Here is a 13,958-nt window from a genome sequence, read left to right as displayed (position 1 = left end):
CAAGCTATCAACATACAGTTGCAGTGCTCATTTGATGCACCTCCTAGCCAAAGACTTCGGTGTTCCAGAAATAAAGGCGAATGTTGTTGAAATTGCAAAACACTTCCGTAACAACCACTTTGCAGCAGCTGCTCTGAAAACAGTGGGAGAAACCAAACTAACTCTCCCACAAGACGTGCGATGGAACTCAGGAGTGGACTGTTTGGAGCACTAGATCAAGAACTGGCCTAATCTGATGACAGTTTGTGAACAAAATCGTGAAAAAATAGATGGCACTGTCACAGCCAAAGTTCTCAACATTGGGCTTAAGAGAAATGTTGAACACATGCCGAGTACCCTGAAGCCCATTTCTGTAGCCTTGAACAAAATGCAGAGAAATAGCTGTTTTATTGCTGAAACTGGTGAAATTTGGAAGGAACTGAGTGAGATCTTAAAAAAAAGAAATATGCAATGACGGAGTTACATTACGAGCATTAAAAAACCAAATGGGACAAGCACTATCTGCAGCTCATTTTCTTGCAGATATTCTCAATACTTGGTACCAGGGTCAAACCTTAACTGCTGAAGAAGAGGAGTTGGCTGTGACATGGACATCCAGCAATCAACCCTCCATAATCCCAACTATCCCTCCATAATGCCAACTAATAAACTTCAGAGTTAAGGGTGAACCATTCAAGAAATATATATTTACTGATGATGTTTTAAAGAAAGTCACACCAGTGAACTGGTGGAAGTCACGTAAGCACTTGGATTCAGAGACTTTTAAAGGGATAATCTCACTTTTAACAGCAGTAGCTTCTTCTGCCGGTGTAGAAAGAATATTTTCTTCCTTTGGACTAATTCATTCCAAATTGAGAAATTGTTTGGGACCTGAAAAAGCAGGAAAGCTTGTTTTTCTTTTCCAGATGATGAACAAACAGGAAAATGAAGGTGAAGACGACTGAGTTAGCTGCAGAAGCCAATATTTTAAGTTTCTCATGTTGACCTGGCTGACATAATTGATTTAATTTTTGTTGGTTTTTTTTAAATATTTCATTTAACTATTTTAGTTAAAAACAATTTTAACAAAAACAAACCTGATTTTAAAAAACTTGAATGTTTAACTAAATTCAAAAATTCATATGCTTGTTTTCTTAAAATATTATATGCTTGCTGTTGAAGAAAAAATCAAGAATACATAATGTTGTTTTAGTTAAATAAAACAATTTAAATGTCTGTCTTGTGATGGTCTCCTCCTAATACAGCATGGCAAGAAAATCCTCCAAATATTAATGATTAACCTGTTGAATTGGAAATAGTTCAACTCCCAATGACTTCATAAATATCTGCTTCGACTACCTTTGGTAAATGAAATAACAAACAATCATTCATTTTCTGATATAGCTGTAAAACTAATCTGAAAAGTTTCCAAAATAAATCACTTTAAAAATGTATAGTGTGTACCTTCTAAAAATGAAACCTACATCTGACTCTGAGTTGTGAAGAATAGGTATTAAGGTTATAGCCACCAACAAGAATGCACTTTTATGTAGAAATCCATGATTAAATCGAGTCTTCCTGACTAATGATTTATATAATGTTTTAAATCAATTTGATTTAAAGCAAATCCACCCTGACACCCAACCCACTGACACCCGGCCCGGCCCATTGATACCCAGCCCATTGACATCCAGCCCATAGAAACACGGCCTGGCCCGTAGACATCCAGCCCAGCCCAACCTATAGACACCCGGCACACTGACACCCAGCCGGGCCCATTGACACCTGGCCCATTGACACCTGGCCCAGCCCATTAACACATGGCCTGGCCCAGCCCATTGACACCTGGCCCATTGACACCGGGCCCAGTCCAGTCCTTTGACACCCGGCCCAGCCCATTGAGACCTGGCTCATTGACATACAGCGCAACCCAATGACACACAACCTGGCCCTACTCAGCACATTGACACCCGTCCCAGCCCATTCACACCTGGCCTGGCCCAGTCCTTTGACATTCAGCTCAGTGACTCCTGGCTCAGCCCAGCCCATTGACATCCAGCCCATTGACATCCAGCCCAGCCGACTGACACCTGGCCCAGCCCAGCCTAGCCCATTGACACCTGGCTGGGCCCATTGACACCTGGCACAGCCCAGTCCTTTGACATTCAGCCCATTGACACCCAGCCTGGCCCATTGACACTCAGCCCGGCCTGGCCCAGCCTGGCCCATTGACATCCAGCCCATAGACACCCAGCCCAGCCCGTTGACACACAGCCTGGCCCAGCCTGGCCCACTGACACATGGCCCAGCTTGGTCCATTGACACTGTTATATTGATAAAAATACACAGGATCTTTTCAGGGGACAAGGCAATATGCCACGTTTATTATGAGAACACAATTTGATTTATAACCAATAGCTAATACCCACATACCCACACACACACACACATCAAATATTCTGCAGCTGCTGTATAGTTACCAGTCCTGAATGTAGCCTGAGTCCATAGCTTGATTTTGCAGCTTGGGTTCGCAGCTCATGATGGCTAGCTGGCCAGGAAAGCCGGGCACGAGAAAGAGCCATGTCTCTTTTGGGCGCACACCGATTCCCTTCGATGTTGGCAGCAGAATGTTACCCAAAGTCTTTCATCTTACCCATTTTTTTTATAGGCCTTAGTTTGAACAAGAGTCTATGGGTCTTGCTGTGTCACGCTGCCTCTGGGTATTGTGTGTTTGATTACCTGTCAATTGCAGGCGTGACTTTCAGCCTTGGACCTGACTTTGATCTTGCTTCAATTGCACCTTTGTTCTTTTCTTTTAGGTGGACTCTTCTCACTTTGTCAGGGCTGTTGTCTGCATCTTCAGCTGTTGGTGTGTGCACTTCACTTTACCAGGACAGGCTGGGGCTGGAGGTTGATTCCATCATCCATGCATACCTCATTCACACATCTGAATTAAGTTAATAAGGTTACAGCAGGGTTTTGTGAAATGGAGTAAGTATTTCAAAATGGAGTTTTAGTTACAATATGGAGTCTTATCAAAATAAGTGTAATGAACAATTTACAATGTTGGGAGGCAAACAGTAAACGGGTTACAATGTTTCAATAAGCGTGAACTGTGGGGACTTAACAAGCGGCTTTATTGCCATTTAGCTGGTTATTGCGATAGCTGGTTTTATGAATGAATGCTGTTTCATTCATAAAGCTTTACTCATGAAGTTCTGTTCGTTCATTTGATACAAAATAAAATCATATTAATAAAGTCTTAATAATAATAGTAATTAAAAAGAAACAATTGCATTCTTCAGCTCTACAACACCGGGCCCAGCCCATTGATACCCGCCCAGTACACTGACACCCATCCCATTGACACTTGGCCCAGCCCATTGACACATAGTCTGACCCACTGACACATGGTCCATTGACACCCAGCCCAGTGACACCCAGCCTAGCCCATTGATGCCCGACCTGGCCCAGTCCTTTGACATCCGGCCCTGCCCAGTCCATTGACTGGCCCTTTGACACCCAACCCATTGACACCCATCCCAGCCCATTCAAATATGGCCCAGCCCATTGACACATGGTGCATTGACTCCTGGCTCGGCCCATTGACACCCAGCCCATTGACATCCAGCCCAGCCCACTGACACACAGCCCAGCCCGGCCCAGCCCATTGACACCCAGCCCTGCCTATTGACACTCAGGGAGCTTGGCTTGTTTAGCCTAACTAAAAGAAGGTTGAGGGGAGATATGATTGCTCTCTATAAATATATCAGAGGGATAAATACCAGAGACGGAGAGGAATTATTTAAACTCAGTACCAATGTGGACACAAGAACAAATGGATATAAACTGGCCACTAGGAAATTTAGATTAGAAATTAGACGAAGGTTTCTAACCATCAGAGGAGTGAAGTTTTGGAATAGCCTTCCGAGGGAAGTAGTGGGGGCAAAAGATCTATCTTGCTTTAAGATTAAACTCGATAAGTTTATGGAGGAGATGGGATGATGGGATAACATGGTTTTGGTAATTAAATATTCATGGTAAATAGGCCCAATGGCCTGTGATGGGTTTTTAGATGGGGTAAGATCCAAGTTACCCGGGAAAGAATTTTCTGTAGTATCTGGCTGATGAATCTTGCCCATATGCTCAGGGTTTAGCTGATCGCCATATTTGGGGTCGGGAAGGAATTTTCCTCCAGGGCAGATTGGAAGGCCCTGGAGGTTTTTCGCCTTCCTCTGTAGCATGGGGCACGGGTCACTTGCTGGAGGATTCTCTGCTCCTTGAGGTCTTCAAACTACAATTTGAGGACTTCAATAGCACTGATATAGGTGTGAGGTCTTTTTTAGGAGTGGTGGGTGAAATTCTGTGGCCTGCATTGTGCAGGAGGTCAGACTAGATGATCATAATGGTCCCTTCTGACCTAAATATCTATGAATCTATGACACCTGGCCCGGCCCAGTCCTTTTCAGCCCATTGACACCCAGCCTGGGCCAGTCCTTTGACATCCAGCCATTGACACCTGACCTGGACCTAGACACCTGGTCTGGCTCAGTCCTTTGACATCTGGCCCATTGACACCTAGCCCAGCCCATTCCTTTGACATCCAGCCCAGCCCAGTCCTTTGGGCTGGGTGTCAGCTCATTGACACTGTGCCCAGCCCAGTGCTTTGACATTCAGCCCATTGACACATGGCCTGGCCCAGCCTGGCCTGGCCCAACCCACTGACACCCAATCCAAAGGCTTTGATCTTAAGGCCCATCAATATGGTCTCCTGCCCCCTGTTTAGGTGCAGCAGCTGGAGTAGCATCCTCCCACTTGCTCCTGCACTGTGAAGTGCTCTGAGGAAGGAACCTGCTGGCAATGAGGCTCTATGGACTCGCCTTTCCAGACAGGATGGTGTTTAGTCTGCAGAAGACAAGATGGTGTCTGGTGGGATGCTATTCCTCCTCCACTCCCAGCACACACACACATCAGCCCCTTTCAGTGCTACCGTGTAGGTCTGACAAGCCCAGCATTCCATTGACTTTACTTGGGGGAGGGGGGTAGGCACAGGAGTGCTAAACAATGAGTCATCCTGCTGGTCACTTCCTAAGCCTTGGGTTTGGGAGTCTGTTGATTTCACCTCCTCCGGATGAGCCACCAACGTTCCAGTGTGGAAAGCTCTACCCAGGAGCTGAGGTGTCCAGCTTGTCCCAGCTCATTGTTTATGAGGGAATTCAACATCGGCTGGGTCTTGGGAGCAAAGCTGGTAACCCTTAGGGTATGTCTACTCTGCAGCTGGGAGCAGCAGCTAGACATGCACTAGCTTCGCTTGAGCTAGTGTGCTAAATATAGCAGTGTGGACGTTGCAGCATGGGCAGTGGTACAAGCCATGGTCTGACTAGCCTGTGCCATAATGCCCACCCTGCTGTATTTAGCTCACTAGCTCCAGCTGAGCTAGCATGCGCCTGTCCATCTGGACTGGGAACTTCACTCCCATCTGCAATGTAAACATACCTAGAGCCCTCAGTGTCATCCCCTTGCAAAATCACACCTCCTGCAGCTACCTGCTTGCATCCCTAACCTGGTCTTCCTTTTGCTACCCACCCCTCACCAGCACCATGTCATAGAATCATAGAAGATTAGGGTTGGAAGAGACCTCAGGAGGTCATCTAGTCCAACCCCCTGCTCAAAGCAGGACCAACACCAACTAAATCATCCCAGCCAGGGCTTTGTCAAGCTGGGCCTTAAAAACCTGTAAGGATGGAGATTCCACACCTCCCTAAGTAACCTATTCCAGTGCTTCACCACCCTCCTAGTGAAATAGTGTTTCCTAATATCCAACCTAGACCTCTCCCACTGCAACTTGAGACCATTGCTCCTTGTTCTGTCATCTGCCACCATTGAGAACAGCCGAGCTCCATCCTCTTTGGAACCCTCGTTCGGATAGTTGAAGGCTGCTATCAAATCCCCCTTCACTCTTCTGCAGACTAAACAAGCCCAGTTCCCTCAGCCTCTCCACATAAGTCATGTGCCCCAGCCCTCTGATCATTTTTGTTGCCTTCCGCTGGACTCTCTCCAATTTGTCCACATCCCTTCTGTAGTGGGGGGCTTAAAACTGGACACAATACTACAGCTGTGTCCTCACAAGTACCAGATAGAGGGGAATAATCACTTCCCTCGATCTGCTGGCAATACTCCTACTAATGCAGCCCAATATGCCTTTAGCCTTCTTGGCAACAAGGGCACACTGCTGACACAAATCCAGCTTCTCATCCACTATAATCCCCAGGTCCTTTTCTGCAGAACTATTGCTTAGCCAGTCGGTCCCCAGCCTGTAGCGGTGCATGGGATTCTTCCATCCTAAGTGCAGAACTCTTTACTTGTCCTTGTTGAACCCCATCACATTTCTTTTGGCCCAATCCTCTAATTTGTCTAGGTCACTCTGGACCCTATCCCTACTGTAACAATGTGGCCTCTGGCGGGACACTACTGAGAGTATCAATTCAAGACAAATTGCTTACAGCAGGGCAGTTACAGCTCAAGGCTGGGGGTCCTTTACTACTAAGGCAAACCAAACCAGCCAGACAGAGAGGACTTCGGTCTCACCTTACTGGCTAACCATAAGTCACACAAGCAATTCCCTCAGACACTCCAGTTTCCCAGTATCACCACCAGTGCCACTTGTTATAGGGATGAATGGTGATGAAAACCAATACCCCAGTAAAAGAAAAAAGGTTCTCTCGATCCCAAAGGACCAAGCCCCAGACCCAGGTCAATATACCAGTCAGATCTTACCCACAAATCACGCTGTTGCCAATCCTTTAGAATCTAAAGGTTTATTCATAAAAAGAAAGACATATGGATGAGAGCTAGAACTGGTTAAATGGAATCAATTACATACAGTAATGGCAAAGTTCTCAGTTCAGGTTTGTAGCAGTGATGGAATAAGCTGCAGGTTCAAATCAAGTCCTGGAGTACATCCACAGCTGGGATAGGTCATTCAGTTCACAGGCCCTGCTAAGACACCTGGACTCTTCAGCTCAAGCTTTCAGTTGTTCATGTGGTTAGATCTGGAGGTCTCCTGTTCAGTTCCCAGGGTATCAGCCAAGAGGGGGCCATCACACACTTACACTTGTGCAAACAAAAAGCCATTTGATTGGCTCTTGAGGGTGGCATGTGAATTCTTTGCATGGTTCTAGTCTGTGATTTATTTTTATTTTGGAATGATCGCTTCAGCCAGGTGCTGTGCGTCATTTTGAATTGCACTTTGCTACCCTGCCTGGCGCTGTGTATACGTATGGTGTGTTCCAGGGGTGGGGTGTATCGGGCCACGTAGGGTGCATGGGCCCATGGGGCAGGGGTTGTTTAACAGCCACACTGAATGGTTCAGTGCAGGAGGCTTACACCGCAGTAGCCCTTGCATGCTGCTAGTTACAGCACACATTTTGGGCTATGACTCTCTCCGTTGTGGACATGACAGAGATCTCTATACATGGTACACACCTCCCTGTGAGGTGGTTTTAGCATAGGATGGATCTGACACTTACATGTCGGTTTATGATGGGGTTCCACATATCATGCATGTTTCCTGTCATGAAGCACAGAGTTACACTATGTGAGGGGTACATGACAGAAAGGAATTAACTGCATCCCAGACTGTATCCATATTGGTGTTTGAGCGTGTTTCAGGGTGACGTGGCCATGTGGGTGTAATGGGGCCATGGGGGGGAGGGGCATTTTGGGGTAGAGTGCATGGGGGCCATGTGGGGGGGGGGTTCAGGGGTTGGCTGTATGGGGCTACATAAGGCTCTCACTCTCGGTTGCCCTCATGTTCACACCGGGTCCCTGCCCAGCCAGCATAGCACTGGCAGCTGAATTCTTCCACCAGCTTGGCTTGCTCCTGCTTTGCCAGCTGTCCCTGCAGGCGGAGGTGGGGCCAGCTGCGGTGCCTCCGGACGGTGAAGCTGGAGGGGCTGAGGTGCAGGAAGGCATCGGGGTGCCCAGCCCGCCGTACGCAGCGCCCATGGCTGGAGCACACCGTGAGACTGCACAGCGTGGCGCTGCTGGTCACGTTCACGATGTAGTGGCCCAGGCTCCTGTCCACGTACTCCTTCAGTGCCAGGCAGGATTCCTGTAGGGGGGACACAGTACAGGCCCAGGCAGGGCTCTCTCAGGGGAGAGGAGGGGCCCATTTTCCTGGTGTGCTCCCCTTCCACACAGTCCCCCCGGGACCCACCCTCCCAGCTCCTGAGTGCAGGGGGAGCCAGACCCCAGGGCTCCCACTCTCAGCATCACACACACCTGGGAACTGCTAGTCGCACACCAGGCGAGAGCCCCCCCCGACATCTTCCCATCATCTGAGTGCAGGAGCATCCACACCCCAGCCAGGATTCCCATTCCCAACCTGGAAGCAGCCGTAGCCCCCCACGTAACGCACCCGTGAGTGACTGTAATCCTCGCTGCCCCACAGCACAACCCCTGAGGCACCTTGAGAAGCACTTTCCCCAATGGTATGGACCAAGTCCTCCTGCAAGAAGCAGAGAATCACCATGAAGATAACAGCTTCAGCTACTAACATCTAGGAGGGTTTGAAGGCTGTTGCATGCATCCTTCCCGCACAGATCTCCCCCTTCCGGCACAACAGGAGACAACCACCAGCACCCGCAGCCTCAAGCCAGATTGAGGAACCTCTGTGGTTCTGTTCCAGGTGAGCGGGGTGGGTCAAAGATAGTGCCATGGCCTCGCTGCCCACATGCAAAGCTGACAGGTGTTAATGACTGCCGGCAAGCGGGGCTTTGATCTACAAACAATCACACTCCAGGTTAAAGCGACCTTTCTGCAGGCTAAAGGGAAGGAGCAATTAAGCCCCTTTATGTAGTGACATAGCTGGAAACAACAGAAGCCACCATCCAAGGCAATGACAAGCCCTGATCAGAAGGTAAGCTGTGCAGGCTGATGGCAAATGCAGGGGCTAGGGGCTGGTTTGGCAAGCTGTGAGGGGGTGCTAGAGCAGAGGTGGCCAACAGGCAGGGAGGGGTCATGGCCCTGAGAGAGCAGAGGGTCAGAGCTCAGTGGGCCCAGCACTGACTGAAGAGGCAGGCCTGGGGATTTCTCAGTAAGGAAACTGCCGGCTGTTTGTTTCTTTCTGTTCAGGGAAGCTGGACTTTGTGCCCATTCTTTGCAAATAAACAACCTGACTCAAAAACAACCCAGCAAGGCCCCAGCTGCTGGCTAACCACTCGGGACCACTGCGGCCACAGCAGTGTAACAAAGACAGATCTCTGCTAAGCTGGGAGGGGAGCGTGGCGAAGAGTTGCTTGAGTTGGGAGTATTTTCTTTCCTGGACGTGCAAGGAAAAGGCAGGGGAATAGCCTGAAACAGGCCAAATGTAGAGAAACCCTCCAGGAGCCCAGACCTTTGTCTTGTGTGAAAGCATCACTCTCCTCTGGACCCATGGCCCCGGATATGGCCCTTGTCCTTCACACATCTCCCGCTGGGATCCCTATGGATCCCCCTTCTGCCCTCCAAGGCTTCTCCACCCCCCACTCCGCCAAACTGACTTCATCCTGCCAGACTTCCTCCCTCTACCCCTTCCCCACCAACAGCTGCTCCTTGGCCCTGGGTGACAATGGTAAGCAATGGGGGAGAGGACCTGGGCTAGAAGATGGGAAACACCCCCGCCCCTAAAGCTGGCCTCTGCCTCTTGCAGCCCCCTTGCCTGGCAGCTAGGGGATGCCCTCCCACATGTCCTGCCTGGTGCCCCCTCTCTCAGCAGCAGTGGGCTCCAGCTCCGACCCCGCAGGCCCCTGGGACAGGCCAGACTTGGGCCATTGGGAGCTCGGCAGAGGTGAGCAGGTGGCATGCCCTGGGGGGGGCCTGGCAATGCTGGGGAGGGGCGGCATCACCTGCGAGAGGAAGTCCTCCGTGAAGTCGTACTGGATGCGGGTGTAAGGTAGGACTGAGAGGCTGCCGGTCCCCGTCTGCCCTTGCACCCGAAATGCCTCGGCCACACGGTGCCGGACGAACTTGTCAACCTGGTCTGTCAGCCGGAGCTCCTTGGGCAGGTAGATGCTGGGGTAGAGCGCCCGGCTTTGGTTCCAGAGCCAGCCGAGCTGCTCATTCCGCTGCTGCTCCACGGCGGGACACTCCCCTGTGTAGTTGGCAGCTTTGAAATCATAGTTATAGCAGCTGGGGAAGCCGTAGAAACCCCAGAAGCCCCCAGGCCGCAGGCTCTTGCCAAGCGCCAGGGTCTGCTCCATGAAGGCCCGGGCGCTTTGCTTGAATTCCTCCTCAGCTTCCTCAGCCACCCTGTCTGGGGGCCAGTCGGGGTGCTGCTCCCGGACCAGCTCCTGGGACTTCTCCTTGTAGAGCTCCATGGCATCCCAGTTCCGAGCCCACACGGGGCGCCAGCTCTCCCAGTCGATCACCGCCAGGCCCCGGAAGCCTGGCTCCAAGATAGCCGCCTGGATGTCATGCCGCGCCTTCCCGAGGTGGGCCTGGAGGCTGCCGTTCTGGGGGACACCCCCGTTGGCAGCTGTCCCTTTCGGGGTGTAGTGTGGATAGAGGCCCAGCGTGTTGCTGTAGAAGAGGGCGATCTCCTGGCCCAGGAAGGACTCGTTGCGGTTCAGCACCACATCGAAGACCCCCAGGTCAAGGGGCACATGGTATTTCGTGCCGCACTCCTGGCTTGGGGCGTTCCACACCGTGACGAAGGGGCGGTCCCAGAGAACAGGGCCCCCACCTGCCGTGCTTTGAGCCACCGGGGCCAGGCTCAGCATGCACGCCCAGGGCAGTAGGAACGTGGCGGCCACCATGTTGAGCCTGCCTGCCAATGGCTGGCCTCTAGACCTTGAGGCCTCGGGAGAGCTCCTGGGGGCCCTGCTCCTCAAATTGGGAGAGTGAAATCTCAGTGGAAGCCCGGGCAGCCCCCGAGGGATGGGGAAGCTGGGAGAGACGGAGGGTGGATTCCTGCTGCCCCCAGGGGAGCCGAGTGCTGTCAACTTCCCAAAGCTAATTCCTGCTGGCTTGTCACAGCCTCCTCCCTCCTAATAACTCCCAGACTCTCCCCGCAGAGGAGCGAGGGCTGGGATCAAACTGCTGGCTTTCGCAAGGACTTGCGGTGGGAGGCCTGGCACTGGCTCCGGAGCTCTGCCCTCCCCATGACCTTGGCTGACGTGTCAGTGGGTCCTATTCCCTCCCCCGCACATTTCTTCCCCTAGGACAGGGGTCCTCAACCTACAGCACGTGTGCCAAAGACGGCACGCGAGCCAATTTTTAATGGCACGCTGCTGTCTGCCGGGCGTGCAATTAAAAATCCTGCCCGACCCGGCCCACTCTTCTCCCCCCACCGCTCTCTCCTTGCAGGGCAGGCAAGCTTCCCCCTCCCCCTGCCTCTTCCCCCAGCCTGCTGGGTTCCTGCCCCTCCTTCTCTCCCTCCCTGCCGCCGATCAGCTGACGGCCCTTGCTACAGAGGGGGAGAGGGAAAAGCGGAGGAGCCGCAGCGCTCTGTGCTGCGGGGACCTTGGGGAAGGGGGTGGAATCTGCATAGCCCCTCCAGCCCCCTGCCGTGAGTCCCTCAGGGCAGGGGGCTGGGAGCACCCCACGACCCCAGCCCATACCCCCAGCCCTCTGCCCTGACCCCTGCACCCCCCTCACATACCCCCAGCCCTCTGCCCTGACCCTGGACCCCCCACATCCCCCAGCCCTCTGCCCTGACCCCTGAACGCTCCTCACACACACCCAGCCCTCTGCCCTCACCCCTGCACCCCCCACACACCCCAGCGCCGTGCCATGACCCCTGCACCCCCCCACAACCCTAGCCCTGACTCTGGCACCCCCCACACATACCCAGCCCCCCCAGCCCCCTGCCCTGACTCCTGCACCCTCCTCACACACCCCCAGCCCCCTGCCCTGACTCCTGCACCCCCCACACATACCCAGCCCTCACACCCCATGCCCTGTCTCTTGCACCCCCCCACATCCACATCCCCACCCCCACCCTGAGCACCAAATGGGAGATCCTGCACACACACACCCGCATTCCCACCTGCAACCCTCACACCAAATGGGAGCTGCCCAGGTAAGCGCTCCACACCCAAACCTCCTGCCCCAACCCTGAGCTCCCTCCCTCATTCTAGCTCCTGGCCAGACCCTGCACCCCAACCCCCAGCCTGCTCCTTCACCCCCAGCTCTGTTCTCAGTGCACTCCCACCCTCAGCTGAGTGCAGAGAGAGGAAGAGAATGGGCCAGAACCAGGGAGAAGGTCGGTACCTACTCTATGTGGACAGGGCTGGGACCCCAGACTGGCAGCGGGCTGAGCGGGGCCAGCAGCCGGGACCCTGGCTGGCAGGAGCCAGCGGACGGAACCCCAGACCGACAGGGGGCTAAGCGGCAGTGGGCTGAGCCGCTCAGCTCACTGCCAGTCTGGGGTCCCGGCCACCGGCCCCGGCCACCGGCCCCGCTCAGCCCGCTGCCAGTCTGGGGTTCTGGCTGTTGGCCCCTTGCCAGCCGAGGTCCTGGCCACAGGCCCGGCTCAGCCCACTGCTGGCCTAGGTGAACAGAACCTCAGGCTGGCAGCGGGCTGAGCAGGCCGGTGGCGTATGATCAGCATTTTAATTTAATTTTAAATGAAGCTTCTTAACCATTTTGAAAACCTTGTTTACATACAACAATAGTTTAGTTACATAATATATAGACTGATAGCGGGAGACCTTAAAAACCATTAACATGTATTACTGGCACGCGAAACCTTAAATTAAAGTGAATAAATGAAGACTCGGCACACCACTTCTGAAAGGTTGCCAACCCCTGCCCTAGGAGATACCGAACTGAACCGGACCCCAGCATGGCCCCTCCCTCTTTTCCTTGCGCTCCTGTCCTCAGAGGGGGATGGGGTGTGTTTTCCCCATGTGAAGGAAATGCTGGGCCATGCTGCCAGGTCCGCTGCTCCAAAAGGGAAGCAGTTTTTTGCAGATGGGATGGAAGAGCCCTGGGTTGGCTGCTCTGTGCCCAGGTTAAAGATTTACCTGCGGGGGGAGAGAAGGAGAAGGGGTCAAAGGGATAGCATGGGGTCAATGGAACATGGGTCAGAGCTGCAGTGCTAAACTGCAAGGCCAGAATCCAAGCCACAGCAACAAAGACACAGCACCAAGGAAGCTATCAGTGCTAGGGATTAGCTAGCGTGGGCAGGGCACTGCTCCGAGGAAGCTCACAGTGTTGGGGATTAGCTGGCGTGAGCAGGGCCTGCTCCGAGGAAGCTCACAGTGTTAGGGATTAGCTGGCGTGGGCAGGGCACTGCTCTGAGGAAGCTCACAGCTCTAGGGGCTAGCTGGCAAGGGCAGGGTACTGCTCCGTGGAAGCTCACCGCACTGGGGGCCAGCTGGCATGGATAGGGCACTGCTCCGAGGAAGCTCACAGAGCTGGGGGCCAGCTGGCATGGGCAGGGAAGGGAAATCATGTCCTGGGGCTGGACGTGGACCATGCCCATATCCTTGCGGCTAATCTCAGTAGCAGAAGCAGTGGCCCACGCTGACTAGCCCTGCCAGGATCCGGTGTAACAAAGTGGAGCCAGCCAAAATTAGCCAGGCTACTTCTCAAGCCACAGGAGTCAGTCCCCGCAGCCCACATGGGGCGGGCCCCTTCCCTTCCTGCCCCACTTCCTGCAGCATCAGTGGGGCAACTGAAGAAAGTGGAGACCTGCTTATAAATGTCCGGCTGGTGTGACGATGCAAATTGATTGGGGGGAGGGATGGGGAAGCAGGGGCAAGGGCAGAGAGGCTCATGGGAAATGCTGTCCTGAGGTGGTTAAGCTCCACCCCCAAGGAATCCTTGCATCCCCATGCTCTGCACAGCCGCTGGTGCTGAGACTTCACCCCTACCGCCCCAGCTGGGCCGAGGGTGTCATGCTACTGCAAAGCCCCACTGCCACCCAGGGCTTCCGAAGCATCAGATCTGGAAGCCAGAAATATGGCCCTGGCATCGGGCCACCTCCAGGAGGG

The 13,958-nt window shown here is 53.1% G+C and overlaps 1 protein-coding gene across 1 annotated transcript; it reads right to left on the bottom strand.

Moving 5' to 3' along the window:
* Positions 1-6,788: 6,788 nt before the first annotated feature.
* Positions 6,789-11,313, bottom strand: HYAL1 (hyaluronidase 1). The gene is made up of 3 exons (XM_073352583.1): positions 9,867-11,313; positions 8,399-8,488; positions 6,789-8,092 (listed from the first exon to the last, which is right to left on the bottom strand). Exons 1-3 carry the CDS (start codon positions 10,773-10,775, stop codon positions 7,772-7,774), a joined length of 1,320 nt encoding a protein of 439 aa, XP_073208684.1. The 5' UTR covers positions 10,776-11,313; the 3' UTR covers positions 6,789-7,771.
* Between the last annotated feature and the right edge of the window lie 2,645 nt (positions 11,314-13,958).

The sequence above is a fragment of the Lepidochelys kempii genome, chromosome 7, assembly GCF_965140265.1.
Source record: "Lepidochelys kempii isolate rLepKem1 chromosome 7, rLepKem1.hap2, whole genome shotgun sequence".
Classification (NCBI taxonomy): domain Eukaryota; kingdom Metazoa; phylum Chordata; order Testudines; family Cheloniidae; genus Lepidochelys; species Lepidochelys kempii.
Note: the sequence above shows the minus strand (reverse complement) of the source record. Positions and strands in the feature narration are given on the sequence as shown.

Excerpts from the sequence above, each read along its gene's own strand:
- HYAL1 (XM_073352583.1), bottom strand. The coding sequence starts at position 10,775 with ATGGTGGCCGCCACGTTCCTACTGCCCTGGGCGTGCATGCTGAGCCTG. Across the intron at positions 8,489-9,866 it reads CGGAGGACTTCCTCTCGCAG|GAGGACTTGGTCCATACCAT; the intron begins GTGATGCCGCCC and ends TGCTTCTTGCAG. Across the intron at positions 8,093-8,398 it reads AGGATTACAGTCACTCACGG|GAATCCTGCCTGGCACTGAA; the intron begins GTGCGTTACGTG and ends TCCCCCCTACAG.